Source organism: Pteronotus mesoamericanus, unplaced genomic scaffold (genome assembly GCF_021234165.1).
Source record: "Pteronotus mesoamericanus isolate MK-2021 breed Mesoamerican mustached bat unplaced genomic scaffold, CSHL_Meso_final contig_557, whole genome shotgun sequence".
Classification (NCBI taxonomy): domain Eukaryota; kingdom Metazoa; phylum Chordata; class Mammalia; order Chiroptera; family Mormoopidae; genus Pteronotus; species Pteronotus mesoamericanus.
The window spans coordinates 2490910-2503138 of record NW_026555200.1 but is presented as its reverse complement, the minus strand read 5'-3'; the positions used below and the strand labels follow the sequence as shown (position 1 = coordinate 2503138).

General features: G+C 56.5%; 1 protein-coding gene across 2 annotated transcripts in view; it reads left to right on the top strand.

Annotated features, from left to right (window-relative positions):
* Window positions 1–12229, top strand: part of KAZN (kazrin, periplakin interacting protein) — a 389882-nt gene that overhangs the window by 249424 nt on the left and 128229 nt on the right. The window contains exon 1 of one of the 2 annotated variants that reach the window (XM_054579710.1): window positions 4693–4900. The exons of the other annotated variant lie outside the window; for it this stretch is intronic. Within the exon in view, the coding sequence (XP_054435685.1) occupies window positions 4693–4900 (208 nt within the window). Of the gene's footprint in view, window positions 1–4692; window positions 4901–12229 lie in introns of those variants that run through there. 2 annotated transcript variants of the gene reach the window in all.

Below are 12229 nucleotides of genomic sequence, written 5' to 3'. Positions count from 1 at the left end.
GCATGTCCCTCAGGTCCCCTCCAGCCATGTCCCTCGCGCCCATTGTTTGAGGGTTCGCCGTGTGCTGGGCACTGTTCAAAGCTCTGCACGTGCTCTTATCCTCAGAACTTCCCACCACAACCATACGAGGTGGCAGCCATGATCACCTCCTTTTTACAGGTAATAGGCCTGAGACTTCCCGCAGCAAACTCAATTGTCCAAGGTCATACACTAGTGAGTGTCAGAGACAGGATTTGAGTCCTGGCCCCTCTGCCTCCAGCAATGTGTCCCCAGCCTCCGGGGGCAGGCAGCCTCCAAGACAGCCCTCCGGATCCCTGCCTCCTGGTATTCACACTTTCCTGTAATCTCTCCCATGGAGTGTGGGAGGGACCTGGTGACTCACTTCTAAGGCACAGAATGGGGAAAAGGCGATGGGTGTCATTCCCAAGTCAGGGTACAAAGAGACAGCGGCTTCTTCCGTCTTGTGCACGCCCTCTGTTGCACACACCCGGGCCCTCCGCAAGGAGCAAGCTGCCATTTATAGGCCGATCCTCAGCTCTGCGGCAGGGGACTGACGGCAGCTTCTGGCCAACAGCTAGTAAAGTCCTCAGAGCAACAGCCCCCAAGGAACTGAATCCGGCCAAGAGCCACAGGAGCGAGCTTGGGAGTAGACCCTCCCCAGCTGGAGCCTTGAGTTGACTGTAGCCCCAGCTGACGCCATGACGACAGCCTATAAGAGTCCGTGAGCCAGAGGCACCTGGATTCCTGACCCACAGACACTGAGGGAGAATAAATGCTGGAATGCTGGTTGTTGTAGGCCACTGTGCTTTGGGGTGATTTGATACACAGTAATAGGTAACTCATACACTTGCTGTCACTACTAGCAACACACATAGAACATAGTCGCACAACAACTGTGAGAAGGATGGAACAGGCCAACCCAACCGCAGCAGGCAGAGCTGGGGAAGCCCTGCTCACATCCGTGGACCCAGCCCTTCGTTCTGCTGGTGCTGGCCCCCAGGTGCACTGACAGAAAGGCCCTGCTCCAAGGTCACACACACGCAAGGGGGACCTGGCTTGGCCTTCGAGGCCTCCAGATTTCCCGGAAACCGTTGCCAGGAGTTCACAAGGGCGTTACCCACAAGACTGTACGCACTCCTAGGAATCCAGAGTTGCTCCCTTGCCTTAGCTCCAGGTGCTGGGAGAGAGTACAGTAATGCTGGCTGGAAGGTCTCAGTAAAACTTCTACAAATTCTAGAACCACAGCCAAGAAAAAAAAAATACCTGAGAAATGCTCGTGGACTCAAATATTCAATGGGAAGCAGCTACCAAATACAGTGGGTCCTTTAATGCAAAGTGTCTGGGGTTTTGTTTCTCAGGCCAAATATGTGTTGTCCTTTTCTCCTGTAATCTAACGGAAGTTCCCCCGGGAATGAGGAGACATGGTGAATGGGAACAGCGCTGACCCCTTGTGTCCCTGTCCCCAGCCTTTTTTGCATTTTCTTTGGTGGCACCCTGGTGGCTTGAGGTCAGGGTCATGGGACAGGGTCTGGCCGGAGAGCTCAGATCCAGAGCAGCCTCCCTGCCTCTGGTTGGACCGCCCATTTCCCCCTCTGCTTCTTACTGCGATGTCCGGGGACTGGATGGAGGCAGTTCCTGCAGCCTTTCCCCACATCCCCCCGCCCCCCCCCCCCGCCCCACCGCGGCCCTCCCTCTCTGTGTGCCCTGGGGAGGGAGAGAGCGGGCCAAGTCCCAGGCCCAGCTGTCTCCAGCATCGATTCCCAGCATCCCTGGGAGACTGGGAAAGTCTTCTGGGACTTGGACCAGCTACCTAATTTGCTGATCCCAATGCAAAATGAACATGCAAGACCCCCAGTTCAAAAAAAATAAAGAACTTTAAGGCAACAACAGCAGAGCATTCACTGTGGCGTGTGGCCCTTCTGCACAGGTTGTGTGCTCAGATGCTGGCCTGCTCTCGGGCTCTCCCATTAGACCCACCCAGAGTACATTCTTCCTGGAGCGCCTGCCCAAGCTGCTCAGAGCAGAAAGTGGGTTGTCACTCCTTGACCAAACTTTGCTGAGTAAGGAGAGCAACGGAAATTCACCAGGGCTGTGGGCTTGAGAAATGGCTTAGATTGTCGACATGCAGGATGCAAGCATGTGCAGACTTCTAAGAGGTTGCAGAGGCGACTGATAAGGGTGGCAGTGAAATGAGCCCTGGTGGCCAGAGGGCTGGATAAAAACCGCAAGACATACTTACTTAGCTGTTCCTTCTCCTCCCTCTCCTTTTCCCTCCTTCCTTTCTTCTTAAAGTTTTTTTTTTTTTTAAAGAGTTGCCAACATTTCAAACTTAGATTTCACATAAATATTTATATTCCTAGTAGCTCTAAAAACAAATTAGAACCTCTGGTAACACAAGAACCACATTCCTCATGACAACAATCTATTCTACAGAGACTGGTAACCTCTCGTGTGCCACAGTCTTCACCACTCCCTAACGCCTCCCTGACGCAGGCTCTAAGTGACAAGTGCTACATATTCACACTTGTGCTGCTGTTTTCTTGTCATGGAGTTAAGGGGAAAGTGCGCGTCTCTATCAAAAGTAAGAAGATAGAAGGTGGGCCGAGAGTTCCATGTGCTTCGAGAAATATGGCAAGGAGCATGTTTCTTTGTGGACCAAACTCCCTCCTCATTTAATATGTAAAGGGTGCGTAAGTTCAAAGACTACAACTTAAATGTCCTATGGATCAAACTACAGCAGTCCCCACACAGCCCAGCTCACCCATTCATGTCCCCCGTTGGGTCCCTGAAGACATCAAAACAGAGGCTCCTGGGCCAGAACTCTCCAGAATGCAAGGGCAGTGCCAGCGTCTCCACCCCCCGGGGCCCACAGCCATCTTTCCTGTGTTCCATCCTGCCTGCTTCCCCAGCCAAGGCAGTGGACATGGGGGATTCCCAGCCTCTGCTCCCCCTTGCTGTGGGGTCAGTTTCCTTCCCCCAGAGCGGTGTGGGTGTTTAGCCCCCCTGGGCAGTGTTCTTTCCCAGCCGAGAGCACCATCGGCATTTGCAGACGAGTCCGCCCTCCGCTGGGCAGCGGGGCTTGCGGCTCAGGGAAGGAGGTCTGTGGCTGCCCTGCGGACCTCCCCAGCTGGCCAGTCTCCCAGTCAGGGAGGGTGAAGAAGATGTCAGGGTGGAAGCTGGGAAAGCCACGGCGGATGATGGCAGGCGGGGGTCCTCGCACACATGCAAGAAAGTGGCAGGGTGAACAGCTTTAGAGACCTGGTGGAGAAAGTCACTCAGCTCCCACAGCTTGTTGGAGAACCGTATGCCAATGACCTAGAAATCCCCAGAGCTCAGGCCTGGGCCAGTGGGAGCCATAGGTTGCCAACCAGGCCTGGGAAGGGTGAGGTGCATGCTGCCCGGACCGGAGGCCAGAGTTGCCGTGAGAGCGCGTGACCCCTCACCTGGCGGTGTTTTCTGGCTCCCTGTGTCTACAATGGGGGCGGGGAGGTGGAGGACCAGACCTGCCTCCTAGGGCTTTGGAGGGATAATTAATCCACCTAAAGAGCATCATAATCCCCAGATCAAAGGGGGCGCAGAGCTGCAGACTCACTTGACAGTGAGTGAGTACTGCCAGCCACTGAAGCGCCCACTCCAGGGGGCGGGTCCAGGTGTTCAGACCGTCCAAAGCGCCACCTCCTACCGGGGTGGGCTGGCCTGGTAACTGGCCCTCCACCTGCTCCCAAAGTCCAGGCCCCAACCTCACCTGGGAGTCCCCCCCACCCCCCACCCCCCCCCCGCCGCATGGCCGCCTTGGAGAGTTCATAAGCAGCACGGATGATGGAGGGAGATGGGCATGGCTATTACCACATTTTCTAGATGGGGAAACTGAAGCCCGAGGAAGTGAGGTGCAGACACAGGGCTCCCCCACCAGATGACAGCCTTCTCATGGGTTTGGACCGTGGCAGCTTTCCCCCCACCCATAATGCCCTCAGCATTATGTTCTTTGAACGACTGGTCACACTGTGCAGGGGGAGCCAATGGCCCCGGGCTCCCACCCCTTTCCCTACCCACTCTTTTCTGCCCTCTCCAGACTGGTTACCGCGACGCAGCTCTTCGGCTAGGGTGTCAGAAGAGAAATACGCAAACGGGGGTGCCAAGCAGCCATCCCCGTGATGCGCTCGCACACTTGGGGCTTCCAGAGGCCTGGGTTCAGGCCGTCACTTCCGACCCCTGTGACATTGGCCACCAGTGTCTGGCCGTCAGCTTCTCCAGGAAGACCATGTTGGGGATGCACCGAGTAGCCAGGGCCGGGCGCGCGTTGAAGCGACGCCGTGCGCCCCGAGGCGTTGGGGCGAGTCTGGGCGCCGCGGAGGGGCCGGGGCGGGGCGTGGGCGGGCCGTGGGCGGGCCGGGGCGGAGCGAGCGGTCGACCCGCGGCAGTCCGGAAGGAGCGGGAGGAGGAGCCGCCGGAGTGAGAGTCGTTCCCACGTGAGAGGCTCCGCGGCCGGATTCTTCGCGTGCGGCGGCGGCGGACGGCCCGGCGTCTGGCCGGACGGAGAGCCCTGGTCCCGCGCGCTTCGGCGGCCGGGCGGGCTGCGGGGGCGGAGCTCGGCTGCGCCCCGATGCGGCGGCGGTCCCGGGGGCTGTGAGCCCGGCGCCCGCCGTCGGAGCACCCCGCGCCGTCTCGGGCAGCGCCCCCCGGGCACGCGGCATGCGGGCGGCCGACTCGGGCACCTGGGAGCGCGTCAGGCAGCTCGCGGCGCAGGGCGAGCCGGCGCCTTCCTGCGGGGCCGGGGCCGGTCCGGCGCGCCCCCCGGAGCCTGCAGCCTACGAGCAGTATGCGGACGCCGCAGGGCCCGGAGATCGGCCCCGCGCCCGGGCGCCCTCCTTTCGAGCGGATGGCGACTGCAGCCAGCCCGGTAGGTGCGCGTCGGGAGGGAGGGCGGTGCGGCCTCAGGCCTGGGGAGCCGCCGGGGCCGGGCGCGCGGGGGCGCTCCGGACCGGGATCGGGAAGCCGCTGGTTGCAAAGTTCTCCGCTGTGCGCGGAGCCCGGAGCGCGGGGAGGGGAGCAGGGGTGGCGGCGCGGGATGGAGAGTTAGTTCTTCAGCGCGAGGTCGGGGGCTCGAGGGCTTTCCCGATTACCGCCCCCCGCCACTGAGGGCTGCAGAAGGGGGTGAAGGAAACGCCTGCCGGACCGGTGTGATTCCGCGGCACCTGAACACCTAGCTCTGGTCTGGTCCCAGCGCCTGTTCTGGGAAGCGTGGAAAAGGGGCCAGCCCCGCGCCAAGTATGGGCGGCCCCTGTGACCGCACCTGTAACCCACCTAGTAGATCCATAAAGTGCCGGAGAGCCCCGCTTTATGGAGGGGAAAAGTAGTGGTTCGCTTTTGCTGGGAGCGAACAGATTTCTCACACACTCGAACGACTAATGCAGAAAGAGAAATTGCAGCGATGGAGACAAATGCAGTGTCTAATTGTGTACCGTTGGCTAATCCTCCCCAAGCGGAGCACAGAGATTTAGTGTTAAAATACCCAGTGTGGGTGCGCCCATTCCATTATGTTCCGGTCTCAGCTGGTCCCCGAGGAACACCCCCTTCCCACCCCGCAACTTAGGTCTTGGGGGCACAGGAACCTCTGGATCCGCTTGACTCTCTGATAGGAAGAAATTTAAATGGAAGGTGAAGAGCTTCTGGGCCGTTTGAAGTTGGAATACTTTCCTTAGGAAAAATAGAAGGGGAGCATACTTGATCTTGAACCTATTGCAGTGTCTGCTTGAATCTTATCACAACTCTGGGAGTGAGGCTCTGTTATCTCCGGGAAGGGGAGGACAGAAAAGGCCCGAGGTTAATCAACTTTCCCCAAGTCCCACAGCCCTGAACCTTGGGGCTGGAATTTCTAATTTGTCTTTCAGTTGACATCAGAATGTCTCTCCCAGGCAGCAGGTTTACCAGCTGGGAAACATGAGGCTTATTTACCTAATTATTTTTTTTCCTATGAGAAAAAAGCCAGCAGCAAGGCCGCCTTATTTCAGGCCTCCTGTTGGTCTCGCCAGGAGATGGAGTCCTGGGGGTCGCAGTTCTAGCCATAGGAGCTGGGACTGCCAACAGATGGCTTTGATTAGTTGAGCTGCCGCCAGTGTCCTGGAGCAACTGAGATCTTGGGTCGCTTAGGGTCTAGAAGAGGGACGCTGAGCCCTGGAAGGAGCTTAAGTCCCTGGCCCTTTGGCCCTGGGGCCGGGCCAGCTGGAGGCAGCCCACCTCTCCCCCAGGTGCGTGGAACTGTTCAAGTCCCAGACTTGGTGCAAAACAACAGAGGTGCAAAGAATAAGCAGCTGGGAGGGCTTGGGCGAGTTGTTTGATGTTTTTGAGACTCAGTTTATGGAAATAATAGTAGTGTCAACTGATGTTTAGGTCATTCAAAGCTGGTGTCTACAAAACACCTTGCGTCGTTCATAGTTGATGTTTAATGAATTTTAGTCGCCAACTCCACTTGTGGGGCACCTGTCAGTATCCGCGTTGACTTCCGTTTCCCATTAGGATGGGGTGCCATCTACTCCGTCTCCACCCTCCTGAACTGTGTCAAGATAACTTTTGTCTGGTCTGTAAAACGCTTGAGTGATCCAAGGCTGGCTGGCATGCCAGTGGAGGTTGTTATTATGTAAACGTTTCGAAGATGGCTGGGTGGAGATACATCTGTTTACTTTGTGTCTACATAGACTCCATTTGTGCCTCATAATAACAATAACCTAATGACATGGTGTAGCTCAGAGCACCTGTCTCTGAGGTCTGGGGGTGGTTGTTATTCTGGTGGCCTTCATGGTCACCCTTTGGGGCAGAGGCAGTGCAGATTACCTTTGCTGATATACAGGTGACATCACTGGCCCGAACCGGGATCAAACCAGCAGCGAAACCAGAAAGTTTGGAGTTCTCTCTACCACCACGCTTCACCCTCTCCGGGTCTCGTTCTCAATGATCAAATGACGTTTCTGAGAACTTCTTGGTGTCCAGGCATTGAGGACAGCCTGCCATGGATGTGGGTTCTCAAGCTCCTGGCTGTTACAAGGGGATTTCCTCTGGGAAATAAATGAGACCTCTTCCGGCTTAGAATCTCAAGCCGATATTATTGCTGAAACAAACATTTCAGCCAGGCGGTGAGGTGACTCACCCCAGGATCTCAGCACAGTGGTTCCCGGCTGAATGGGATGCTCAGTTTCAGGGCTGAAAGAGCACCCTGTTGGATGACGGAGTCCGGTGCAGGGAAGGGAGAAGGGAATGCCTGATTGGCAGGGCGGAGGACCGGACACCTTGACCTTGCCTCCAGGGAGTGTCTTCCTGAGATCAGCAGGGTAATGGATCCTGGGCTGGGGATGGCTCTGGCCTCCAGGATGGGGCCCCTTCCGGGGAGGTTGTCATTCTTTGCACACAGACTGGGGACCAGAGCAGGAGGTGCAGACGTTCTGCCGAGACACTTGGTAACTCAGTTTCCCCCTTGGTGCCATGGGAATAACTCTGTCTGAGGCGGGGATCATTGCCGAGCCCCAGCTGAGTGAACCAGCTTGGGCTGAGACCGTATATTGTTGTGGCTTTGGTTGTCCGCTCATTCAGTCGCATTTCTTGAGCATCTATTCCCGCCAGGCAGTGTTGTAGCTGCCAGGGATGTAGCAGCAAATGAGACAACCGCAGCCTTTGTTTCCATGGAGCTTATATTCTGTGGGAGGAAATTTCCAGTAGGCAAATAGGCACGGGATGTGTCAGGGGGTGGTAAGTGCTATGCAGAAAAATAAGGCCAGGTGAGGCGTTAGTGTGCTGGCAGTGGGTGCTATTCAGTGTTTAGGTAGGCGGTCAGAAGGAGGTGCATGGGTGCTGAATCCCTAAGGCAAGAGGGTGTTGCCAATCAGTTAAGGGCATGCAGTCATTGTTTAGAAGGTCTTAGTAAATTAGTATCTTCGTAGACGGGACACTTCACCTGTCCACATCTGAAGCCCACCCAGACCAGTTCAGATGCCCCCGCCTCATTTGGCTCTTCTCTTAGTCCTTCGAGTTCTTAGTTCCTCTTGCCCCTCCCCTCACTTACAGTGCAAGGAGGGGACGGCGGGGGCAGGGGGGGCGGTGGTCAGGCCTTGCTTGCCTGTGTGTTTAGCTCCCAGCACGTACCCTCCCAAGCCAGGCGTGGAGCGATCCCTGGGATTGCTGGTGCCCGTGGGGAAACTGGTGCACAGAAAACTTCGTAGATCAGCCAGTAGGTGCCCCACCCAGGATGTGATCCCAGATTGTAGATTTCAACGCAGTATGGAAAGACCCGGTGGCACTGATCTTAAGAAAGTAGACCTAGCGTCAGTTTCAAGTCTGTTTTTTTCTATAAGTTTTTGTCTTTTATAAAAAGGTCTGCCCTCTCCTTGACATTTCCTAGTTTTGAGCAACTCAGCCCTTTGCTTATCTTTGTGCATTGAGCCATTTCGTGGTAGGAGTTCTGCTGGGTTAGAGGTGAGGTTAGATCTCCATTTGGAATTGGGATGCTCTTGGGAAGCCACCCACAGGGGCCGCGAGGGTTTCCTGTGAGCTCCCTTGGCTGATGGGTGGGACAAAGGCAATTGCGGGCTCAGCTGCCCTGGACAATCAAGAGTAAAAGTCACTGCTTTTGGGAGAAACTCAGATCGGTTTTCCTCAGGAGGTTTCCCGTGGCCCAGTGTCCTCGGTCCCCCCAAGTCTCTGATCAGTAAGATGGGTTGAGCCTTCCTCCTGCCAGGGCCGGCGGCCACCACAATGGGGACGGAGCACCAGCTCTGGAAGCTAACACCCTGCTTTGAATTTGCCGGCTCTGTTGCTTACCAGTCATTCCATGTCTCAAGCCTCAGTTTGCCCATCTATAAAGTGGGATCATATTACCCACCTCGGAGCTGTTGGGCAGAAATCCCTAGCACCGTTCACCCCCACGGAGCCCAATGCTGCCTGTGCCCTGAGAGGGAGGGCTGTGCCCATTAATCCAGAGTCCACAGAACTTGAATGAGTGTGTGTGCACGCAGAAGTTTCTAAAAATTTTTAAGTTTGAAATACTGGGCTTTGATGAGACAAGTGATTCTGAGGGACTGCTAACTACTTATTTGGCCTTCTGAGTCATGGGGAAATTTCCATAAAGGTCATTGTGCATTCTTCGTGCTCTTTGTAGTATTCCAGCTGAGTTAACTAACTAGGTGATTGGCTGGGACCCTCCAGCCATTCTGGGGAAAGAATGGTTTACTTTAGTTCCTGGGGAAGGCGCTGCCGTGCATTGGCTTAGGAAGACTAGCCAACCCAGCCTGGGAGTTTGCCTCCAGGGGCCAGCTGACAAAAGGGGAAAGTCTGGGACGTTGGCGTGTGCACAGACTTTAGCCCCGGTAGATTCACACACCTAACGTATCATTAAAGCCTGCCAAAGCGATCGCCGTCGGGACCCGAGTCACTGAGGGCCATGAACACTCCAGAGGGTGGCAGGCCATGGTTACAGGCCATGGTTACAGGCCATGGTTACAGGCCGTGTGCACGCCTGCATGTGTAGTTATTTCCCGTAAATGAATTTTGTGTTGAGCACATCAGATGAGGGCCTGTTGGGGAGGGGGAAAGTCAGGATTGCCCCCTACTCCCAAGGACCACCCCCTCTGGGCTCCTGGCGGCAGCCACCATGAAGGTGGCGACTTCAGGCTTTCTCTCGTCTGCTGTTTGGATCCCTTCAAGAGAGTCCGGTTAGAAGACACGGACTGTGACAATTCCTCAGAGCCCTCGCAACGTGGCATTAGCCCAAGAGGTGCTGCTGCAGCCCCCAAATTGGAAGAAATTAACAGCCAGAAGGGTATGAGAGGTAGGTGAGTCCACCTGGGGTCCTAGCCCAGAACCGGGTGGTGCTAAGCCTGGGCTACGGAGAAGGGGGACCCGTGCATTCATTGGTGGCCACCTTCCTTGGCTCACGGTTCACATGCTGGGCTTTGTGGGCTATTTGGGGGAACAGCCACCACCTGGTAGCCCATCTGCAGGTGCTGATGGCCTCAGCTTTGGTTGCTGCTGAGATTTGCAGGTTGGCTCAGGCTCCCGGCTAGTTTGGGCTGTAACTTTATCAGAGGCATTGAGTGTATTCTGTACCTCTTAATTGTGCAGAGCTTCAGGGAGCTCTCCCTGCGGGCATGGGGAGGACTGAAAACAACAGCTGCTAGCTCCTGGGTGCTGTGTGCCTCACCCTGCGGCCCAGCCTCACCAGGGCGCTCCTCACTTTGAAGTCCTGTGCACTCAGGCAGGCAGCGATGTGTAATTTCCCTTTGGGAAGGTCCCGTGGATGGTGGGGAACCACTTAAGAAGGGCCGGCCAAGAGCCAAGTGCTTTCTTACTTGTACTCCTGTTGATCTCTCCTTGCCCCTGTAAGATACCCGACACTCTGTCCGTCTTACGGGCGATGTGGTTGAGACTTAAAGAGGTTACACAGGTTGTAGTCAGTGGCAGTTGCAGGCTGCCCCAGAACTATCGCATCTTCCCCCTGAAATTTCCATCATGAGCTGATGGACGATTCCCGAGGGCCACCGGGGCACTGGGCAGAGGCTGGGATGCTAGGGGTCCTGGGACTCTCTCCCTGGCATCTTTGGATCAGGGGCTTGCAGTCAGCCAGGGGCAGTCAGAATGAGGGGCTCTGGGGCCTGGACGGCTCCCCTGGCTCCAGGGGACTGTACCCCACCTGCCCCACTGCCCCAGCCAGAATCGAGGAGGCCAGCTGGCCCCCACCGGAGGTCCGACCCTGACCATTTGGAACCTAGAAGGCAGAGTCCTGAGACAGAAACCTTAGTGGTGCTGGGGGCAACTCACTCCCTCTGCAAGGGGAGGAAACAGAGGCCCAGAGAGAGGAAGGGACCACGCTGCTGTCACATGGGGTGGTTCCCAGGGGCAGTGAGAAAACTAAAGGCACGTGGGTGTCTTGGCAAAGCAGCGCGTTTTCTCTCTTCACCCCCTTCCCTGACTCCCTGAGACTTGGCCATCCCGCCTGGGTGCTTGCCGGCATGCCGATTCTCAGGCCCCGCCTCCATGCTGGCTCTGCAGGTCTGGGAGGGGCCCGGGAATCTGTATTTTTATCAAGTTCCCTGGGTGATACAGACATTGCACGGACCAGGCTTTGAAAACCTCCGCCGTTTGCCTTTCTGGGATTGGGCTGATTTTAAAGTAAGGAACTAAGAAGGCCTCCTTCTCTGGTTCGCCCCTTCGTCCCAACACCATCCTCAGCAGCAGCCTTGTCCCTGCCTCAGGTGTCCCGAAGTGGACAGGAGGTATCTGGGCATCTTAGTGAAATCCCAAGGTTCCTTTCTTAGTCAAGCCTCTACGACCGCCTTCTCCGGGCCCACCCGGTATTAGAAAGAGGCCTGTGCGCCTCTGTCTTGTGCACACAGAACATGCACGATGGTGGGAGAACCGCCCGAGTTCAGCTTTGCCTTTGCCAGGCAGCCAGCCGCATTCCCGTGCCTTTTATTCGACCGACGTTCCTTCTTCCTTGAGCTCCAAGGTGGAGCCAGGCACCGGGCTGGGCTCCAAGGGGGCACAGGAGACGACGCCCTTGACCCAGGGTTCATGCAGGTTGTTTAGACTCTGCGCCCGCACCACCTCCCACCCCCGCCACTGTGGGGCCAGCTCTTGCCGGCTCCCAGCCCAGCCGCCCACCCTCCTTGCCCACTTGGATCCCTTTGTTGTTGGCCCGGATGCGGTGCACGTGGCAGACGTGTTCGGCAAGCGGTTTGTCTGCGCTTCCTCTGGCATCTCTCTGTGTCAACACACGGACGGGAGACATGGGTGGGGGCTGATTGCTGTCACTTTCTGTGCTGTAGGATTTTCTCCACCACGGAGCCTGGGTGGTGGGGGAAGGAAGGCCCTCCCTGCCTGTGTCCCCCCCCTGCGTGGGAGACCTGCAAAGAGCTAAGTCCTGGCGTCAGTGGGCTCAAACGCAGATTCCCAGGGCCCACTTCCAGAAATTGGCTCCGTAGATCCGGGGGACGGGGGCGTTGAGGACCCTGCACTTTTTTTTCCCTTTTGTATTGTATTAAAACACATATTGCTGAAATGTAACCATTTCTCCGTGTACAATCGAGTGCCATTAAATATTTTTACAATTATACAGCCAGCACCACGATCCATTTCCAGGACTGTTTTTTTATCATCCCAAACTGAGTATGTCCCCATTAAGTAATTACTGCCCAGCCCCCCGCCCAGCCCCCGCCAATCACTGTTCCGCTGTCTACTCTACCTG